This window comes from Pan paniscus, chromosome 1 (assembly GCF_029289425.2).
Source record: "Pan paniscus chromosome 1, NHGRI_mPanPan1-v2.0_pri, whole genome shotgun sequence".
Classification (NCBI taxonomy): Eukaryota; Metazoa; Chordata; class Mammalia; order Primates; family Hominidae; genus Pan; species Pan paniscus.
Genome location: NC_073249.2, coordinates 211,076,271 through 211,097,263, shown reverse-complemented (window position 1 = coordinate 211,097,263; position 20,993 = coordinate 211,076,271). Strand labels below are relative to the sequence as shown.

At 48.5% G+C, this 20,993-nt stretch overlaps 1 protein-coding gene across 1 annotated transcript; it reads left to right on the top strand.

The window, feature by feature from the left end:
• The first annotated feature begins 6,594 nt into the window (after window positions 1–6,594).
• On the top strand, window positions 6,595–7,150 carry LOC100989504 (small ribosomal subunit protein uS9-like). The gene has a single exon (XM_063594580.1). It carries the CDS (start codon window positions 6,652–6,654, stop codon window positions 7,090–7,092), a length of 441 nt encoding a protein of 146 aa, XP_063450650.1. The 5' UTR covers window positions 6,595–6,651; the 3' UTR covers window positions 7,093–7,150.
• The last annotated feature ends 13,843 nt before the right edge of the window (window positions 7,151–20,993 follow it).

Below are 20,993 nucleotides of genomic sequence, written 5' to 3'. Positions count from 1 at the left end.
GTGTTATATATACTTAATAGATTTAATAAATTTCTAAAATTAACTCAATGAATATTTGTCGAGCAACTACTGTTTGCCAGGCACTAGTCTAGAAGATGACCATTCAGACAAAAAGAAAGCACACCAAGACCCTACCAAAAATGTTTATGTAACTTGCCCAAGAACACAGAAGGTGAATCCAATCATTTTGACTGGTGTACTCTATCATTTTTTCTATCTTAATTTGGAAAAATGAAGCACAGTTTTTTTTTTTTTTTTTGAGACGGAGTCTCGCTCTGTCGCCAAGGCTGGACTGCAATGGCGTGATCTCGGCTTACTGCGACCTCCACCTCCCAGGTTCAAGCAATTCTCCTTCCTCAGCCTCCTGAGTAGCTGAGACTACAGGCATGCGCCACCACGCCCAGCTAATTTTTGTATTTTTTTTTTTTTTGGTAGAGATGGGGTTTCACCATGTTGGCCAGGCTGGTCTTGAACTCCTGACCTCAGGTGATCCACCTGCTTTGGCCTCCCAAAGTGTTGGGATTACAGGCGTGAACCACGGTGCCCAGCCAGCATAGATAATTATCTTGACTCTGTCTCTTGGTAAATTTGTGGCATTTCTGGCATGGACTTGCTCAACCACATTTGCTTGCCAGCATCTGCCCCCATACATTCCATCCTCCAGTCCTCTACTAGCTGAACTATTGAAACCCAGTTCCTTTGCTTATGCAGCCCTTCCCTCCTACTTCAGGGCTCAGGTCATCCTGTCAATTCTTTCCACTCTCCAACCCACATCAATTCCCTACTCCCAGACTGGGCAACACAGTGAGACCCTGTCTCTACAAAAAATTTTAAAATTAGCCGGGGGTGGTGGCATGCTCTTGTATTCGCAGACACCTGGGAGGCTGAGGCAGAGAGGGGAGGATCCCTTGTACCCAGGAGTTAAAAGCTGCAGTGAGCCATGATCACATCACTGCTGGGTGACAGAGCAAGACCCTGTCTCAAAAAAAAAAAAACAAAAAACTGAAAACATCCAGCATATTTGTACACAGGGTTTCAATGTCCCCAATATAATGGATACTGTACTTACTTGTTTATCTTCTTTTGAAAGGAGAGAGAAATCTTTCTTAAGGCCAGACACAGTGACTCACGCCTGTAATTCCAGCACTTTGGGAGGATGAGGTGGGCAGATCACTTGAGGCCAGGAGTTCGAGACCAGCCTGGCCAACATGGCGAAACCCTGTCTCTACTAAAAATACAAAAATTAGCCAGGCATCCTGGCATGTGCCTGTAGTCCCAGCTACTCGGGAGACTGAGGCAGGAGAGTCACTTGAAAGCAGGAGGCACGGGACACGGTGGCTCATGCCTGTAATCCCAGCACTTTGGGAGGCCGAGGCAGGTGGATCATGAGGTCAAGAGATCGAGACCATCCTGGACAACATGGTGAAACCCGTCTCTACTAAAAATACAAAAATTAGCTGGGCGTAGTGGTGTGCACTTGTAGTCCCAGCTACTTGGGAGGCTGAGGCAGGAGAATCGCTTGACCTTGGGAGGCGGAGGTTGCAGGGGACCAAGATCGTGCCACTGCACTCCAGCTTGGTGACAGAGGGAGACTCCATCTCAAAAAAAAAAAAGAAAGAAACTAGGAGGCAGAGGTTGAAGTGAGCTGAGATTGTGCCACTGCACTCCAGACTGAGCGACAGAGCGAGACTCCATCTCAAAAAAACCCCAAAACTAACTTTCTTTTTCTTTTTCTTTTTTCTGAGACAGAGTCTCGCTCTGGCGCCCAGGCTGGAGTGCAGTGGTGCGATCTCGGCTCACTGCAAGCTCCGCCTCCCGGGTTCACGCCATTCTCCCTCCTCAGCCTCCCGAGTAGCTGGGACTACAGGGGCCCGCCAACACGCCCAGCTAATTTTTTGTATTTTTAGTAGAGACGGGGTTTCACTATTCACAGAATGGTCTCAATCTCCTGACCTCGTGATCTGCCCACCTCGGCCTCCCAAAGTGCTGGGATTACAGGCGTGAGCCACCGCGCCCGGCCAAAACTTTCTTAAAATTTAATACTCTCCAGGAAGTAGAATTTTCATGACATATACTCTACATGTAACTAATGCATTAATACCATCAGAAATACATCTCAACTGGTTTGTTAAAGAAATGATCTTTTCCGGGCAGGGCGCGGTGGCTCACGCCTGTAATCCCAGCACTTTGGAAGGCCGAGGCGGGTGGATCACGAGGTCAGGAGATAGAGACTATCCTGGGTAACACGGTGAAACCCCGTCTCTACTAAAAATACAAAAAAATTAGCCGGGCCTAGTGGCGGGCGCCTGTAGTCCCAGCTACTCCGGAGGCTGAGGCAGGAGAATGGCGTGAACCCGGGAGGCGGAGCTTGCAGTGAGCCGAGATCACACCACTGCACTCTGTGACCTGGGCGACAGAGCGAGACTCCGTCTCAAAAAAAAAAAAAAAAAAAAAAAGAAAAGAAATGATTTTTCCTCAGCTGTATTTTAAGTTCCACATCAGTGATTCTTAGGAGGAGTGAGAAAGGTCCCACGAAGTAGGTAATTCAAGAGATATCTCAGAATCCCTCGAAATCCTGATATTCCATTTTAGAAGACAGCTTTCCTCAACCACCCCCAATTTTTCCCTGTCCCCCAGGCTGGAGTGCAGTGGTGTGATCTTAGCTCACTGCAACATCTGCCTCCCAATGCCCCAAAATTGAATCCAATCCCTCAATCACTACCAGTATAAATCAATGTAAATGACAGAAGTATAGTGTGTGCTAGGACAAAGGAAAAACAGGTGAAGACCTTATTCTACATAAGCTGGAGAGCAACATTTCATAAATAATTAGAAAATGTACACTTAACCATATACTACTGCTAGGCTTCATCCAAAGTGACAAATATCAAAAAATAAAAAATTGTGGGCTGGGCGCAGTGGCTCACGCCAGTAATTCCAGCACTTTAGGAGGCCAAGGCGGGCAGATCACCTGAGGTCAGGAGTTCCAGACCAGCCTGGCCAACATGGTGAAACCCCACCTCTACCAAAAATACAAAAATTAGCTGGGTGTGGTGGCACATGCTTATAGTCCAAGCTACTTGGGAGGCTGAGGCAGAAGATTGCTTGAACCTGGGAGGCTGCAGCTATAATGAGCCGAGATTGCACCACTGCACTCCAGCCTGGGTGACAGAGGAAGACTCCGTCTCAAAAAAAAAAAAAAAAATTCTGAAATTCTGAAGGTGGAGCTTGACCCCAAAGTGATATATCTGTTTTCCTTTTTTTCTTTTTTTTTTTGAGACGGAGTCTCACTCTGTCACCCAGGCTGGAGTGCAGTGGCACGATTTCAGCTCATTGCAACCTCCACCTCCTGGGTTCAAGTGATTCTCCTGCCTTAGCCCCATGAGTAGCTGGGATTACAGGCATGAGCTACCACGCCCAGCTAATTTTGTATTTTTAGTAGAGACGGGGTTTCTCCATGTTGGTCAGGCTAGTCTTGAATTCCAGACCTCAGGTGATCTGCCTGCCTCAGCCTCCCAAAGTGCTAGGATTACAGGCATGAGCCACCGCGACCAACCTTAATATTTGTATTTTATTAGAGATGGGGTTTCACTGGGTTGGCCAAGCTGGTCTTGAACTCCTGACCTCAGGCAATCCACCCATCTCGGCCTCCCAAAGTGCTGGGATTACAGGTGTGAGCCACCGTGCCCAACCCACGTTTTCAAATTAAGCACGTAGACAATCTTTTTATTTCACTGTTATTAACTGGGATGTGGTGGAACTAGAGCAGGGTCCAATATGGGGGAAGAAAGTCTTTTAAAAAGAAAATTACGGCTGGGTGCGGTGGCTCACGCCTGTAATCCCAGCACTTTGGAAGGCCAAGGCAGGTGGGTCATGAGGTCAGGAGTTCGAGACCAGCCTGGACAACATGGTGAAACCCCGTCTCTACTAAAAATACAACAATTAAGCGGGTGTGGTGGCACATGCCTGTAATCCCAGCTACTCAGGAGGCTGAGGCAGGGGAATCACTTGAACCTGGGAGGCAGAGGTTGCAGTGAGCAGAGATCAGGCCACTGCACTCCAGCCTGGGTGACAGAGCGTGACTCTGTCTCAAAAAAAAGTAAAGAAAAATACAGCCGGGCACAGTGGCTCACGCCTGTAATCCTAGTACTTTGGGAGACAGAGGCAGCAGGATCTTTTGAGCTGGAGTTCTCCCAGCCAAGAAATAATTTATTATTCATGTTATCATGGAGCAGATATGAGGGTAGAAGGAGACCACATCCTGGGAGTGTAACAATTCCTCCAGAAGCCCTAAGGTTTTGAGTTCCCTCTTGCTGCACTGACCCAGGAACTTCCTAAAACAGAAGGTACTTTCCAACATCACAGTCTCTGGCATCTTCCCCTCTAAGCCTCACTGTCAGACTTTTCCAAAGGTCATAATTACTGGTTTGTTTTTTTTTTTTTCAATCCATTCCAATCAAGCTTTTGCCTCCTACTCCACCCAGACAGCTCGTATCAAGGTCACCAATGACTTCCACTTATTCATACAACACTCAATTTTCATGCCTCAGCTTAATCTCTCAGCAGCATTTCATAGTTGACCATTCCCTTCACTTTTTTTTTTTTTTTTTTTTTTTTTTGAGACCGAGTCTTACTCTGTCATCCAGGCTGGAGTGAAGTGGTGCGATCTCGGCTCACTGCAACCTCCGCCTCCCGGGTTCAAGCAATTCTCCTGCCTCAGCCTGTCGAGCCAGCATTCCTGTGTGTCACCATTCCCGGCTAATTTTTGTATTTTTACTAGAGACGGGGTTTCACTATGTTAGTCAGGCTGGTCTCGAACTCTTGACCTCGTGATCTGCCCGCCTTGGCCTCCCAAAGTGCTGGGATTACAGGCGTTAGCCACCGAGCCCTGCCCAAGCCGAGCTAATTTTTTTTTTTTTTTGAGACGGAGTTTCACTCTTGTTGCACAGGCTGGAGTGCAATGGCACAATCTCAGCTCACCGCAACCTCTGCCTTCCGGGTTCAAGCGATTCTCCTGCCTCAGCCTCCCAAGTAGCTGGGATTACAGGCATGCGCCACCACAACCAGCTAATTTTGTATTTTCAGTAGAGAGGGGTTTCTCCATGTTGGTCAGGCTGGTCTCGAACTCCCAGCCTCAGGTGATCTGCCCGCCTGAGCCTCCAAAAGTGCCGGGATTACAGGCATGAGCCATCACGCCTGGCCAATTTTTGTATTTTTTTAGTAGAGTTAGGGTTTCATCGCATTGGCCAGCTGGTCTCGAACTCCTGACCTCAAGTGATATGCCTGCCTCAGCTTCCCACAGTGCTGGGATTACAGGTGTGAGCCACCCTGCCAGGCCACCTGCTCCATTTTCTTGACTTCCTGGACACCACCCTTTCTTGGTTATCCTCCGACCTAACTGGTTGTTCCTTCTCATCCTGCTTTGCAAACCTTCTTCTCAGACCTTTTAACAGTGGAGTGCTTCAGGGCTTCCTTGATCCTATTTCCTTCTATATTTATGTTGGTGATCTCATCCGGTTTGAGGCTTTTAAATGCTAGCTATATATAGGATAACTCTCTCACACACAAATATACATAATATACAAAAAGGGCATATATAAAAATATACATCTCCAGAACTTCCTCCTAAATCAAGACCCATATATCCAATAGCCCACCAGTGTCTCCCTTTGATATCTAATAAACACCTCAAATTGAACATGCCCAAACTGAACTTCTGCTCTTCCCCTGCAGAACTGCTCTATCCAGTCCTCCTTCATTACAACTCTTTTAGTTGCCCAGGTCAAAAAATGTTTTGGCTCATCCTTGCCTCCTCTTTTTATCAATCCCAGGTTCAACCTACCAGAAAGTCTGCTTGGATTTACTGTTAAAATATATCCAGGGCCCAGTGGCTCACACCTGTAATCCCAGCACTTTGGGAGGTCAGGAATTTGAGACCTGCTTGACCAACATGGTGAAACCCCATCTCTACTAAAAAATACAAAAATTAGCCAGGCGTGGCGGCACATGCCTGTAATCACAGCTACTTGGGAGGCTGAGACAGGAGAATCGCTTGAACCCAGGAGGTGGAGGTTGCAGTGAGCCACGATGTCGCCCACGCTGGGCGACAAGAGTGACACGCCATCTCAAAAAAAAAAAAAAAAATTAGCCAGGCAGTAGTAGCACACACCTGTTGTCCCAGCTACTTAGGAGGCTGAGGCACCTGGAAGGCGGAGGTTGCAGTGAGCCAAGATTGCACTACTGCACTCCAGTCTCGGCGACAGAGTGAGACCCTGTTTCAAACAAACAAACAAACAAACAAACAAACAAAAAACGGCCAGGCGCAGTGGCTCATGCCTGTAATCCCTGTACTTTGGGAGGCTGAGGCAGGCAGATCACGTGAGGTCAGGAGTTCGAGACCAGCCTGGCCAATATGGTGAAACCCCGTCTCTACTAAAAATACAAAAATTAGCTAGGCGTGGTGGTAGATGCCTGTAATCCCAGCTACTTGGGAGTCTGGGGCAGAATAGCTTGAACCCGGGAGGCGGAGGTTGCAGTGAGCTGAGATCGCGCCACTGCACTCCAGCCTGGGCGACAGAGTGTGACTCCGTCTCAAACAAAAAAACAAAACAAAACAAACAAAAAAACACGCTCTAGTCCACGCCCGCAGCCATGCCGTCCAAGGGCCCGCTGCAGTCGGTGCAGGTCTTCGGACGCAAGAAGACAGCTACAGCTGTGGCGCACTGCAAACGCGGCAATGGTCTCATTAAGGTGAACGGGTGGCCCCTGGAGATGATTGAGCCGCGCATGCTACAATACAAGCTGCTGGAGCCAGTTCTGCTTCTCGGCAAGGAGCGGTTTGCTGGTGTGGACATCTGTGTCCGTATGAAGGGTGGTGGTCACGTGGCCCAGATTTATGGTATCCATCAGTCCATCTCCAAAGCCCTGGTGGCCTACTACCAGAAATATGTGGATGAGGCTTCCAAGAAGGAGATCAAAGACATCCTCATCCAGTATGACCAGACCCTGCTGGTAGCTGATCCTCGTTGCTGCGAGTCCAAAAATTTTGGAGGCCCTGGTGCCCATGCTCGCTACCAGAAATCCTACCGATAAGCCCATCATGACTATCAAAATTCACCTGTATAATAAACAGTTTTTGAGGGATTTTAAAGTTAAAAAACAAAACAAAACAAAAACACAAAAATTAGCCAGGTGTGGTGGCATGTGCCTGTAATCCTAGTTACCCAGGAGGCTGAAGCAGGAGAATCGCTGGAACCCAGGAGGCAGAGGCTGCAGTGAGCCGAGATCACGCCACTGCACTCCAGCCTGGGTGACAGAGCAAGACTCCATCTGAAAAAAAAAAATCTATCTATCTATCTATCTATCTATCTATCTATCTATCTATCTCCAGGATATATTTTGGTCATTAAAGCCACCCTCCCCTTCACTTGGATTACTGATATGGCCGATTCATTCGGCTCCTGCTTCTACCCTGGGCCTCTTTTTTTTTTTTTTTTTGAGACAGACTCTCGCTCTGTTGCCCAGGCTGGAGTGCAATGGCGCAATCTCGGCTCATCACAAGCTCTGCCTCCAGGGTTCACCCATTCTCCCACCTCAGCCTCCGGAGTAGCTGGGACTACAGTCCCCCTCCACCACGCCCGGCTAATTTTGTTTTTGTATTTTTAGTAGAGACGGGGTTTCACCGTGTTAGCCAGGAGGGTCTTGATCTCCTGACCTCGTGATCCGCCCACCTCGGCCTCCCAAAGTGTTGGTATTACAGGCGTGGGCCACCGCGCCCGGCCCAGGGCCTCTTATTTTCAATACTTTGGGCAATCCTTCTAAAACCTGTCATATCATTAAAAGCCATAAAAACCTATTACGGTTTACCAGGTTCTATAGATCTGCCCCACACACTCCTCTGACTCTTTGACATTCATCCTATACCCCCGTCTTGACCATTCTATTTTTTTTGAGACAGGGTCTCACTGTCACCCAGGCTGGAGTGCAGTGGCTCAATCAAGGCTCACTGCAGCCTCGACTCACTTCCCAGGCTCAAGCAATTCTCCCACCCAAGTAGTTGGGACCACAGGTGCATGCCACCATGCCTGGATAACTTTTATATTTTTTGTAGAGACGAGGTTTCACCATGTTCCCAGGTTGGAGTGCAGTGGTGCAATCATAGCTCACTGTAACCTCAAACTCCCAGGCACAAGCAATCCTCCTGCCTCAGCATCCCAAGTAGCTGGGACTAAAGGCGCACAACACCACGCCCAGGTAATTGTAACATGCTGTAGAGACCAGTCTCGCTATGTTGCACAGGTTGACCTGGAACTCCTAGCCTCAAGCAATCTTCTCGCCTCTGCCTCCCAAAGTGCTGGGATCACAGGCATGAGCCACCACGCCCAGCTATGACCATCCTATTTCAACCACACTGATTTCCTTCCTCTATTTCATATGTGCCAGTCATGCTTGCTCCTCCCTGAAGGTGTTTTCATTTACGATTCCCTTTGCAGTCTCTTCCCCAGATATCCACGATTTGCTCCCTTAGCTCCTGCAAATCTTCATTCATAAATTATCTCTTTGTTGGGGCGCCATGTCACACACCTGTAATCCTAGCACTTTGGGGAGTTGAAGCGGGAAGATAACTTGAGCCAAAGAGTTAGAGGCTGCAGTGAACTAGCATTACACCACTGCATTTCAGTCTGGGTGACGGCGAGACCCTTTCTCTAAAAAAGTACAAATAAAAGTAAAACCATCTCCTTCTTGAGGCCTATCCTAACCACCTCATTTAAAATTGCAAGACTTGCTTCATCTCTATTATCCTTCACTGTATTTTCACTATAGCACTTGCCACTTTTATTATTTAATTTCCTTATTGTCTGTCTCCCTTCTCCTCCACCAGGGTAAGCTCCATGAGAACAGGGATCTTTGCTTTGTTTTTATTCAGTGATGTACCTAAACACCGGGGACAGGCTCTGGCACATTGTTTGATGCTCAAAAATTGTTAAACAAGTAAATTAAAATCCTGAGTTTTCAGAGTCTTTTTGATATATTGTCTAACTAGGCCACTATACCATGATGCCAACATGATAAATCTACAGGTTTCATATAATCTGCACACTTGTCAGGATAGAATTTTGCTTTGGGGATGACCATTTTGTACTCTGGCAGGACAAACAAACGTTGGATGTCCCAGGGGCTTTGTTTACTTTTATAGATGTGTTTCTATTTTTCTTCTTCTTTTGAGACAGCGTCTCGCTCTGTCGCCCAGGCTGGAGTGCAGTGGCATCATCTTGGTTCACTGCAATCTCCGCCCTCCCTGGTTCAAGCGATTCTCCTGCCTCAGCCTCCGGGACTATAGGTGCGTGCCAGCACGCCTGACTAATTTTTATGTTTTTTAGTAGAGACGGGGTTTCACCATGTTGGTCAGACTGGTCTGGATTTCCTGACTTCGTGATCTGCCCGCCTCCGCCTCCCAAAGTGCCGGGATTACAGGCATGTGCCAGCGTGCCTGGCCATGTTTCTATTTTTCTAAGAAGTATACTGTTGCTGCAAGGATTTGTTCCTTGAACTCCAATACTTCTGAAGTACAGGGAAGCATTTTATAACCAACTCTCTGAACGTTTTGCCTCAAAGGAGAAAAAATTATTACACCGTGTGGGAGTGCTAACTGCAGCCAAAAATATTTTGAAGGACTTCCCATATTATTAAAGTCTCTAAAGAACCTCATTTATCTTTACTAGGAAAAAGTTATTGCTGTTTTAAATTCTCTTCTATTCCAGAATTTGCCTTGAGAAGCTGTTCTTTCCTTGAACAATGGATTAAAAAAAAAAAAAAAAAAAAAAGAACAAATCCAAAGGCATGGGCAAAAGGGGCCTAGTCCACACCATTTACTTTTTTTTTTTTTTTTTTTTTTTTTTTTTTTTTGAGACAGAGTCTCGCTCTGTCGCCCAGGCTGGAGTGCAGTGGCACGATCTCAGCTCACTGCAAGCTCCGGCTCCCAGGTTCACGCCATTCTCCTGCCTTAGCCTCCCGAGTAGCTGGGACTACAGGCGCCCACCACCACACCCGGCTAATTTTTGTTTTTAATTTTTAGTAGAGACGGGGTTTCACCGTGTTAGCCAGGATGGTCTCGATCTCTGACCTCGAGATCTGCCTGCCTCGGCCTCCCAAAGTGCTGGGATTACAGGCGTTGAGCCACTGCACCCAGCCCAGCCCAGCCCACACCATTTCTATACTGCCTTGACTGTCTTAAGAATCTGGGTGTAATCAAAGTTTTGGTTAACATCTACCCTCTTTTAGGGAACACAAATGTGGTACAAATTAATTCAGACACCTCAGTTTTAGAGTAAGAAAGAAAAACTACATGAACAATGAATTGGCAATTCTGGAATTCACTAGTCTGGTCTAGCTTGACAAACACAAATGAGATACAGGACTACATAAACAAAGGCCTTTTCACCTCTAGGGCAGATCATGAAATTGTGGTGATTCGAAATCTGTTTATTTGAACATGGTTCTCTGCATATTTAAAGTTCACTAGTTCCAACAGTGTTTGGGTTTTTTCGGTTTAGGAAGCTGGAAAAAGTCTTAAGGTCGATATGAGGATGGGGGAGGAGGTTAGCTCTGGATTTCTGTTTAACTGTTTTGCAAATGTACGCCATTGGTCATAAGGGAGATGTCAACTGTGCAAACACCACCCACTCTTTTTTTTTTTTTTTTTTTTTGAGACAAGAGTTTCGCTCTTCTTGCCCAGACTGGAGTACAATGGCGCGACCTCGGCTTACCGCAACCTCTGCCTCCCAGGGTCAAGAAATTCTCCTGCCTCAGGCTCCGGAGTAGCTGGGATTACAGGCATGCACCACCACGCCTGGCTAATTTTCTATTTTTAGTAGAGACGGGGTTTCTCCATGTTGAGGCTAGTCTCCAACTCCTGACCTCAGGTGATCCGCCTGCCTCGGCCTCCCAAAGTGCTGGGATTACAGTCGTGAGCCACCGCGCCCAGCCACCACCCACTCTTTAAGAAAATACAAATCAACGCCATTTTTTGTACAATAAAAGGATGTGCTTTCTGTGTTAGTGTAATGGTTAAAGGTATAAAGCATGTGTTTTGGGCTCTGTCGCCCAGGCTGGAGTGCAGTGGCACGATCTCGGCTCACTGCAAGCTCCGCCTCCCGGGGTTCACGCCATTCTCCTGCCTCAGCCTCCCGAGTAGCTGGGACTACAGGCGCCCGCCCCCAAGCCCGGCTAATTTTTGTATTTTTTTTTTTTTTTAGTAGAGACAGGGTTTCACCGTGTTAGCCAGGATGGGCTCGATCTCCTGACCTCGTGATCCGCCCGCCTTGGCCTCCCAAAGTGCTGGGATTACAGGCGTGAGCCACTGCGCCTGGCCCAAAGTATGTGTTTTATAAATAAAAATGAACCCCAGGAATTAGGAGTGTTTAAACAGACCCTTCTAGTCTGTTCAAGTGCTGGGCAATCATTCTTCGAATCTAAACTGCCCAGCTAATTAGAGCCATAATCATTTACCTGAGTTATCAGGCTACTGTAACAGATTCCAAATTTCCACTAAAACTAATAGTTTTACACTATTTCATTTTCATTGTGCAGACAAAAAAGAAAAAAAACACAGCATTTAAAAAAAAATTCTGTAAGCTCTCACCGCCAAAAGGAAGCATAGGCCAGGCGCGGTGACTCACGCCTGTAATCGCAACACTTTGAGAGGATCTCTTGAGCCTAGACGCTCAAAACCAGCCGGGGCAACATGGTGAAACCGTCACTACAAAAGGTTAAATTAGCCCAGCGCCAGGCACGGTGGCTTATGCCTGAAATCCCAGCACTTTGGGAGGTCGAGGCGGACGGATCACTTGGTCAGGAGATGGAGACCATGCTGGCCAACATGGTGAAACCCCATCTCTACTAAAAACACAAAAATTCGCCGGGCGTGCTGAGGCGTGCCTGTAGTCCCAGCTACTCCGGAGGCTGAGGCAGGAGAACTGTTTGAACCCGGGAGGCGGAAGTTGCAGTGAGCCAAGATCCACTGCACTCAAGCCTGGGTGACAGAGCGAGCCTCCTTCTTCAAAAAAAAAAAAAAAAAAAAGCCCAGCGTGGTGATTCGCGCCTATTCTCAGCTATTCAGGAGGCTGAGGTGGGAGGATAACCTGAGTCCAGGGAGGTCGAGGCTGCAGTGAGCTGTGATTTCGTTACTGCAAGAAACAGAGACCTTGTCTTAAAAAAAAAAAAAAGATAGTTGATGTCAAAAGATACGGCATAAAAATTTAAAGCTCTATGCAGTGCTTTTGGTCATAATGAAACTAAATTAGTTGGAATCCAAAAGCCTCTTCTCAGATATTTCTTTCATCTGGAAGCCATCAAATCCTGATCGATTCCTTCAACAGATGTTCTTTCACCTTTTCATCCTATCATTATGAGCTTTACCTCCTGTTACTGAAATAACTCCCTATTATACATAGTAAGAATATAAAGGGCTGGCTCTTCTATGTACTCACGCTGTGGTGAAGAAAAACTTAAAAAAATTAAACAAAAAAACCTTGTACGAAAGCAAAGGAAGAAGACAAATTTAGCAGCAGTTCTCTTGAATTTCCTGGCTTTGTTGATTTCGAACCACAAGGTTAACATTAAAACACCAAGACTCACATTTACATATTTCTTTTGAAATCAGAAAAACAATAGCTCTTTGAAATGACGCTGGAACGCACACAATAGATTCTACTGGGTCAATGTATTATTTATATACTCATCTGAACTTTCAAAAGAAGTTAAATGGGAGATGTTCTCAACAGGCAGAAATAAGATATTCCAATCTATTGTTCAAGTTTATGGCTCCGATATAAATAATGGGCTATAAACCCGTATCTGGAAAACAGTTGCGCAGTGCGTGCTTAATGGCCAGCCAATGAAAAGCAACGTCTCATTCTACCCCGTCTTCCAGCACGTCAAGGACATCCCACTCCTTTTTTTTTTTCTTTTTAAAGAGGCCAACCGCTGGGGACACCTGGTTTTGGCACCTTTGTGAGGCCTCCCAGCAGCACAGGAGCTCTAAGGGGCACGCTCTGCAGTTGAGCTATTTGCAGAGCTCCATGATCGCTCAAAGCCGAGCACGCGCACGGGTTTGCTACTGGCACCAGCACAAGGCTTTAGACAGGCACTTCCCACGGCTGAGTTCTAGGCATCCCTTTTTTGAAACGTGTTCTCTCCACCCTGCAAGGGTGGGGTGAGAAATCTCACTTTCGAAGGGCTTGCAAGGAGGAAGAGAGTCGGCGCCTTGCGGACTCCCCGGCCGCGCTTCAAGGTTCACACGCCGCGTGGCAGCTCGGATGCAGCCCGGTTCCGAGGCGGTCGGCGGTCGAGACTGGGGCCTCGAGCCGAGAAGCGAAGAACAAAGCGGCCGCGTTAGCCCGCCGCCCCGAGGGACAGCCCGGGCGCGCCCGCCGCTCCGCCCACACCCCGCCCCTCGGCCGCGCGAAATGGCGGCGGCCGCGCCACAAAATGGCAGTCGCTCGGTCGCGGAGAAGCACCTGCTAAATGCCGTGACTCCCTCCCCCTGCCCGGCCCCGCTAGCGCCAACGTCGTTCTCCCCGCCCAGGCGCCCCGGTCTTCCCACGCCGCCCCGCCCGGGGGCAACAGGGTCCGGAGCCCGCCAACAACGCGGCGCCTTTGTGCGGGCGCACGCCACCTTTACTCAGCCACACGGGCCCCTCTCCGGGGGGCTTTTTCTTAAAGGGGCAACCGCTGGAAGTAACGGAGCACTGCCGCCCGGGACGCCCCTCAGGCCCGGGGTTACTACGGTTTCCCCAACTCGCAGCGTTAGCGTCAGGCCACCAAAGTGAAAACGGGTGGTGAAAGGACCACAGAGCCCGATAGAGAAAACCTAGGAAAAATTAGTGAAAGACGCCCCCAACCAATGCTTTGGCGGCCACGCTGAGTCCTAACGTACTGAGCCCACTCGACGGGGCCCGTGCGCACAAGCGGCTCCAAAGGGCGGGTTTCGGCTTTCCTTCCACCTCGCAAAAGTCCAGTGAGCGCTCTAGGTTTCTCATGGCTACCCCCTGCCCTCTCCCCGTGCTGGGGAGTCTCGGGGGCTGAGCAGTGGCAGAGGGAGGAGCGGCTGCCGCGGTCCCTGTGCTTTTTCTCTGGCGTGAGAGTCTCAGTTGGCTTGGGCTCTGCTTGGGCCGTGGCTCGAAGGTTGGAGGTGTCGCGGTGCGCTTGGGCTTTTTCGCTTTCTTTCAAAACGCTTGCTTCCTGGCGCTCCCCACCCCCCAGCGTCCCTTTGGCTCCATCTTTCCAGAAACTTCTCTGAGAAACTCAGCAAAAAGCATCCGATTTCGCCACTGCTTCCCCCTCCGCGCATGCGCGAGACGCCAGGCGGAAAGCCTTGGGCGCGCCGGAGTGTGAGAGTGGTGCGTGAGCGCGCGCGCGCTCGCCGTGCGGGGGCGGTTCTCTCTGACAATGAAGGGAAAGAATATTCCCCTCCCTCAACATTCCGTCCTCGCGCAAGCGCGTCGGAGCCACTTCCTTGGCCTTTGAGGGAAGGGGGAGGGGTCCTCCCGAAGCGCGCTAGTCGTGGTTCCGCGCGCCTGCGCACGGGGCCGTTGTCCGCGAGTCTTTGCTGTGAAGTGCGTCTGAACAGCTCGCTTGTGCCCGACCTACTTTTTCCTTAAGGCCCACTCGCGGAAACTAGTTTCTTGTGGGGTTATCGATTCTGTACCCCGAGTTTCCTGGAGATTAGTCTCCCCTTTGTGCCCCGGGGATGAGGCTGGACGGCGTCGCGCTGGCTTGTCTTCCACCCCTTCCCGCGCCATGTTTGGAACGGCTGTTGACTGGATCCCGTGTGGAGTGTGATGGAGCCTTCTCGAAACGGGAAAACAGTCCTGGCCGAAGGCTTGGGTGGTGCCTGGGCCGGCTTATATTAGGCACTGCGTAGAATGTTTGCTCACTAAGCCCAAAGAAAGGTGTCTTTTTTTTTTTTTTGAGATGGGAGTCTCTTGTCACCCAGGCTGTAGTGCAGTGGCGCAGTCTCGGCTCACTGCAACCTTCACCTCCCGGGTTCAAGCGATTCTCCTGCCTCAGCCTCCCATGTAGCTGGGACTACAGGCGCCCGCCAATACGCTCGGGTAATTTTTGTATGTTTAGTAGAGATGGGTTTCACCATGTTGGTCAGGCTTGTCTCGAACTCCTGAGCTCAGGTGATCCGCTCACCTCGGCCTCCCAAAGTGCTGGAATTACAGGCGTGAGCCACCGAGCCCGGCTTTGCCCCCAGCGTGGGAACGGGGTCTTGCTGTGTTGCCCAACTGTTTTGGAAGTCTTGACGTCAAGAGATCCTTCCGCCTGGGCCTTCCAAAGTGCTGAGATTACAGGTGTGAGACGCCACGCCCGGCCTTTAAAAAAAAAAAATCAAAATGGTTTTAAAAGGTGTCATTTTCATTGGAACGGGGTGGGCCTCCTAGTGCCCGCCACAGTCCTCCACTCAGGCCGGCGGGGCGGGCCCTGGACTCGGCCTCGGTGCGTGGGTGCAGAGGGCCTAGGCCGCAGCTGCTGCTCCCTCTGCCGAATTGAGCTGGGCGGTGGTAACCATAGTGGACCGCACTTCCTCTTCGTTCAGTGCCTCCCCTCATTCTTGTCCTTTAGGAGTGTGGTGGAAATTATTACCAGGGTTATGGGTTCTTCAAAATACAAAAAGCCAAACCAAAACGAAAAAAAACACTCTTGTGTAATGAACTTCCCCCGCGTGCAAAATTCGGGGAACCCGGGCGGCTTGCCTCTGCCTCCTGCCTGCGCGGTCTCCCTAGACGTATTGCCTCCCGCCTAGCCGCCTCCCTAGACGTACTGTCTTGTGACGCACCCCCGAGTCCCTGTAGGTGCAAGGCTTTAAAAAGGGAGCTTTTTCGAGAAGAAAGCACATCGGGGGCTCTTAGAGGCCAGCGTGGACGCCGCAATCGCGGGGTGAGCCGCGCGACGACCCTATGGCTCTCGGAAGGTGCTGACTTGGGGCGGGTGCGCGTGCACCACTGACCGCGCCAGCCCGGGGTCGGGCCGGGGCAGCGCGCTGGGCGGAGCCGCTCCGTGGCCCCTAACAAAGGGCGAGCTCATTGCCCGGTGGGAACTGTGAGTTGGTGTCAGAGTCCTACTAGGAACTCAGTATATGAAACTTATCTAGAGGGTGTTGAAGTACCAGCAAGCAATAGAATTCTGACAAGGCTGTAATTTGAGGCTTGGAAATGACCAGGTTAACTGTCTCGTGAATTCGTAGAATTTGTTATAGATTCTGTCTTAACATAATTTATGCTTAATAGAGTCTTTAAAATCGGCGTTCCTACGGTAATGATACCACTGACTACTAAATAAGAAGAAAATTTGTGGTGTGTATGTTTTATAATTTGAAATAGGCATATCAAAGTTCTTTTGTGCTGTCTAATAGGATCCTGGAGATGGATTTATTTATTTATTTATTTATTTAGAGACAGAGTCTCTCTGTGTCGTCTAGGCTGGAGTACAGTGGCACGAACAGAACTCACTGTAGCCTCGACCTCCTGGGCTCAATGGATTCGCCCACCTGCAGGCGCACCGCCACACCCGGCTAATTTTTAATTTTTTTGTAGAGACAAGGGTCTTGCCTTGTTGTCCAAGCTGGTCTGGAACTCCTGGGCTCAAGTGATCCTCCCACCTCAGCCTCCCAAAGTGTTGGGGTTACAGGTGTGACCCACTGGTCCAGGCCTGTTTGAATTACTTACTTCAAACTACAACTAGGTGTCTGAGAGGAGCAGCAGAAGAGCTTCAAACAAATCTGCTGAAAATTTCCATCCATATGTAATAAGCTACTAAACACAATTTATTTGGTATTGTTTTTGAGATTTCATCAAATGCAGTTTGATAGCCTTCTCTGAATTAATCAGAAGTCTTGGCCGGTTTTGGTGGCTCACGCCTGTAATCCCAGCACTTTGGGAGGCTGAGGCAGGGGATCACTTGAGGTCAGGAGTTTGAGACCAGCCTGGCCAACACGGTGAAAACCCGTCTCTGTTAAAAATACAAAACTTAGCCGGGCGTGGTGGCCGGCGCCTGTAATCCCAGCTATTCGGGAGGCTGAGGCACGAGAATTGGTTGAACCCAGGAGGGGGAGGTTGCAGGGAGCCGAGATCGCGACGCTGTACGCCAGACAGGGCGATGGGGGGGGAGACTCCGTCAAAAAAAGAAAAAAGAAGTTTTGATTTGCGTTATTTACGTTCTGCTTGTGTCTTGATGTTATAGAAGTTACAATCTCCTAGGCCTGGGTGTTTTGGTTAATGTGATTATCACTTATGGTGAAACAGTTAAGCTTTTTAATAATGGAGATTACCAGTAGGGTCTTAAAAGGTTGAGTGAGGGCCTGGCACCATGGCATTCGCCTGTAGTCCGGTGGTTGGAGGGGGAGGATCCCTTGAGCCCAGGAGTTTGAGGTTGCAGTGAGCTATGATCCTACCCCTGCACTCTAGCGGGAGTGAAAGAATGACACTCTCTCAAAAAGAAAAAAAAAGTTAAATAAAATATCTGAGTTAACATAGAGAGTAATAACATTTTGTTCATGTGGGATTTGTTAATATATATGTTAATTTAATGCAGTCAACTATCAACATTTCAGGGGAACCCTTAGCTAAAGTGACCCAGATGCTGACTTCCAAAAGTCATTTATTTTATTTTTTATTGTTTTGAGACGCAGTTTTGCTCTTCTTGCCTAGGCTAGAGTACAATGGTGCAATTTTGGCTCACTGCAATCTCCGCCTCCGAAGTTCAAGCGATTCTCCTGCCTCAGCCTACTGAGTAGCTGGGATTATAGGCATGCACCACTAGCCCTGGCTAATTTTATATTTTTAGTAGAGATGGAGTTTCTCCATGTTGGTCAGGCTGGTCTTGAACTCCCTGCCTCAGGTGATCCACCTGCCTTCGCCTCCCAAAGTGCTAGGATTACAGGTGTGGGCCACCGAGTGCGGCCCAAGTCATTTTATTATAACTTTTTAATTTCAGATTATAAAAGCAATATCTGATAGGGCTTGGTGGCTCACTTCTATAATCCCAGCACTTTGGGAGGCTGAGTCTGGAGGATTGCTTGAGACCAGGAGTTTCAGACCAGCCTGGGCAATATGGTCAGACACCATCTCTTTTAAAAAAGACAAAAACTTAGGGGGCCGCACCCAGTGGCTCACGCCTGTAATCCCAGCACTTTGGGAGGCCAAGGCGGGAGGATCACAAGGTCAGGAGATTGAGACCATCCTGGCCAACATGGCGAAACCCCGTCTCTACTAAAAATACAAAAATTAGCTGGGTGTGGTGGTGTGCGCCTGTAGTCCCAGCTACTTAGGAGGCTGAGGCAGGAGAATCCCTTGAACCCAGGAGGCGGAAATTGCAGTGAGCCAAGATTGCGCCACTGTACTCCAGCCTGGGTGACAGAGTGAGACCTGGTCTCAAAAAAAAAAAAGCCGGGTGTGGTGGCGTGGGCCTGTGGTCCCAGCTACTCAGGAGGCTAAGGCTGGAGGATTGCTTAAGCCCAGGAGGTTGAGGCTGCAGTAAGGTGATCACACCACTGCACTCCAGCCTGGGAAACAGAGCAACCCGATCTCAAAGAATAATAAAATAAAAGTAATACCTGTTAACCAAAGAAAAATTTAGAAAATATAGAGGAATAAATTTTTTTTTTTGATGGAGTCTTACTCTTTTGCCCAGGCTGGAGTGCAGTAGCTCGATCTCGGCTCACTGCAACCTCTGCCTCCCGGGTTCAAGTGATTCTCCTGCCTTAGCCTCCCAAGTAGCTGTGATCACAGGTGGCCACCACCATGCCTGGCTAATTTTTTTTTTGTTTGAGATGGAGTCTTACTCTGTTGCCCAGGCTGGAGTGCAGTGGCGCGATCTCGGCTCATGGCAACCTCCACCTCCCAGGTTCAAGCAATTTTCCTGCCTCAGCCTCCTGAGTAGCTGAGACTACAGGAACTCGCCACCAAGCCCGGCTAATTTTTTGTATTTTTAGTAGAGATGGGGTTTCACTGTGTTAGCCAGGATGGTCTCTGTCTCCTGACCTCATGATCCGCTTGTCTCGGCCTCCCAAAGTGCTGGGATTACAGGTGTGAGCGACCGTGCCAGGCACTTGTATTTTTTTTTTTTTTCGAGATGGAGTCTTGCTCTGTCACCCAGGCTGGAGTGCAGTGGCATGATCTCAGCTCACTGCAACCTCTGCCTCCCGGGTTCAAGCGATTCTCCTGCCTAAGCCTCCCAAGTAGCTGGGATTAGAGGTACACGCCACCATGCCCAGATAATTTGTTTTTTTTTTTTTTTTAGAGACAGAGTCTTGCTCTGTTGCCCAGGCTGCAGTGCAGTGGTGCGATCTTGGCTCACTGCCACCTCTGCCTCCTGGGTTCAAGCAGTTCTCCTGCCTCAGCCGCCCGAGTAGCTGGGATTACAGGTGTGAATCACCGTGCCCGGCCTTAATTTTTGTATTCTTATTAGAGACGGGGTTTCCCCATATTGGCCAGGCTGGTCTCAAACTCTTGACCTTGTGTTCTATCCACCTTGGCCTCCCAAAGTGTTGGGATTACAGGCGTGAGCCACTGCGCCCGGCCCTAATTTTTGTATTTTTAGTAGAGACAGGGTTTCACCATGTTGGCCAGGCTGGTCTCGAACTCCTGACCTCAGGTGATCCACTGGCCTCAGCCTCCCAAAGTACTGTGATTACAGGCATGTGCCATTGCTCCCAGCCAGGAATAAAATTTTTTAAAAAAATTCAAATTCTACCACATAGGCATTAACCATGATTAACATTTGCAAATATCTTTCCAGTCTATTTTCCACTCAATTACACAAATATTGGTAAACTGCATTAGTAATTCTTAGTATTAAGTATATTGCCAGTATTTCCTCACAGGGGGAAAAATGTTACTTTTAGCAACTTTCCAGGAATAAACAATGGTAGAAACTTAAGAACTGATTTAAAAATATATCAGCCAGTATATTCATTTCTGAAAAACTAAAAATAACACGGAATAAATTATTTAGCTTTCTTAGAGGGTTGAACAGTAAAGTACCATATGAAGTTTTTTTTTTTTTAGACGGAGTCCACTCTGTTGCCCAGGCTGACTGCAACTTCTTCCTCCCAGGTTCAAGTGATTCTCCTGCCTAAGACTCCTGAGTAGCTGGGATTACAGGTGCATGCCACCATGCCCAGCTAATTTTTGTATTTTTAGTAGAGACGGGGTTTCACTATATTGGCCAGGCTAGTCTGGAACTCCTGACCTCAGGTGATCCACCTGTCTCGGCCTCCCAGAGTGCTGGGGTTACAGGCATGAGCCAACCGTGCCTGGCTCTGTTATAAAGTATTAGCTTGCTTAAAGAATGGATCTGCGCTGGGTGCAGTGGCTCACACCTATAACCCCAGCACTTTGGGAGGCCAAGGCTGGCAGATCCCTTGAGTTCGGGAGTTCAAGACCAGCCTGGGCAATATGGAGACGCCTCTACAAAAAAATACCAAAAACAATTAACTGGGCCTGGTGGTGTGCGCCTGTAGACTCTGCTACTAGGTGGGAGGATGGCTTGAGCCTGGGAGGCAGAGGTTGCAGTGAGCTAAGATTGCACCACTATACTCCAGCCTGGGCGACAGAGGGAGACCCTGTCTCAAAAAAAAAAAAAAAAAAAAAAAAGAACTAGAGGACTAGCTGGCTAATATTTTCAATTCTTTGGAGTTCTGATAATGTATTTATTTATTTATTTATTTAGAGATGGAGTTTCGCTCGTTGCCCAGGCTGGAGTGCAATGGCGTGATCTTGGCTCACTGCCAAGATCAAACACCCTTTAATAATATTACAGTGGTGTTGCGTTTTATTTTCTGTTATTTTGGGGAAAAAACTTGGTTCTAATAGTACGAGTTTGTTGGTATTGTCAAATTCTCATGTGGTTGGGGCTTTGTTCATTTTATAGCTAGTTAATATTATATTATTTTATTTTATTTTATTTACTTATTTTTTGAGATGCAGTCT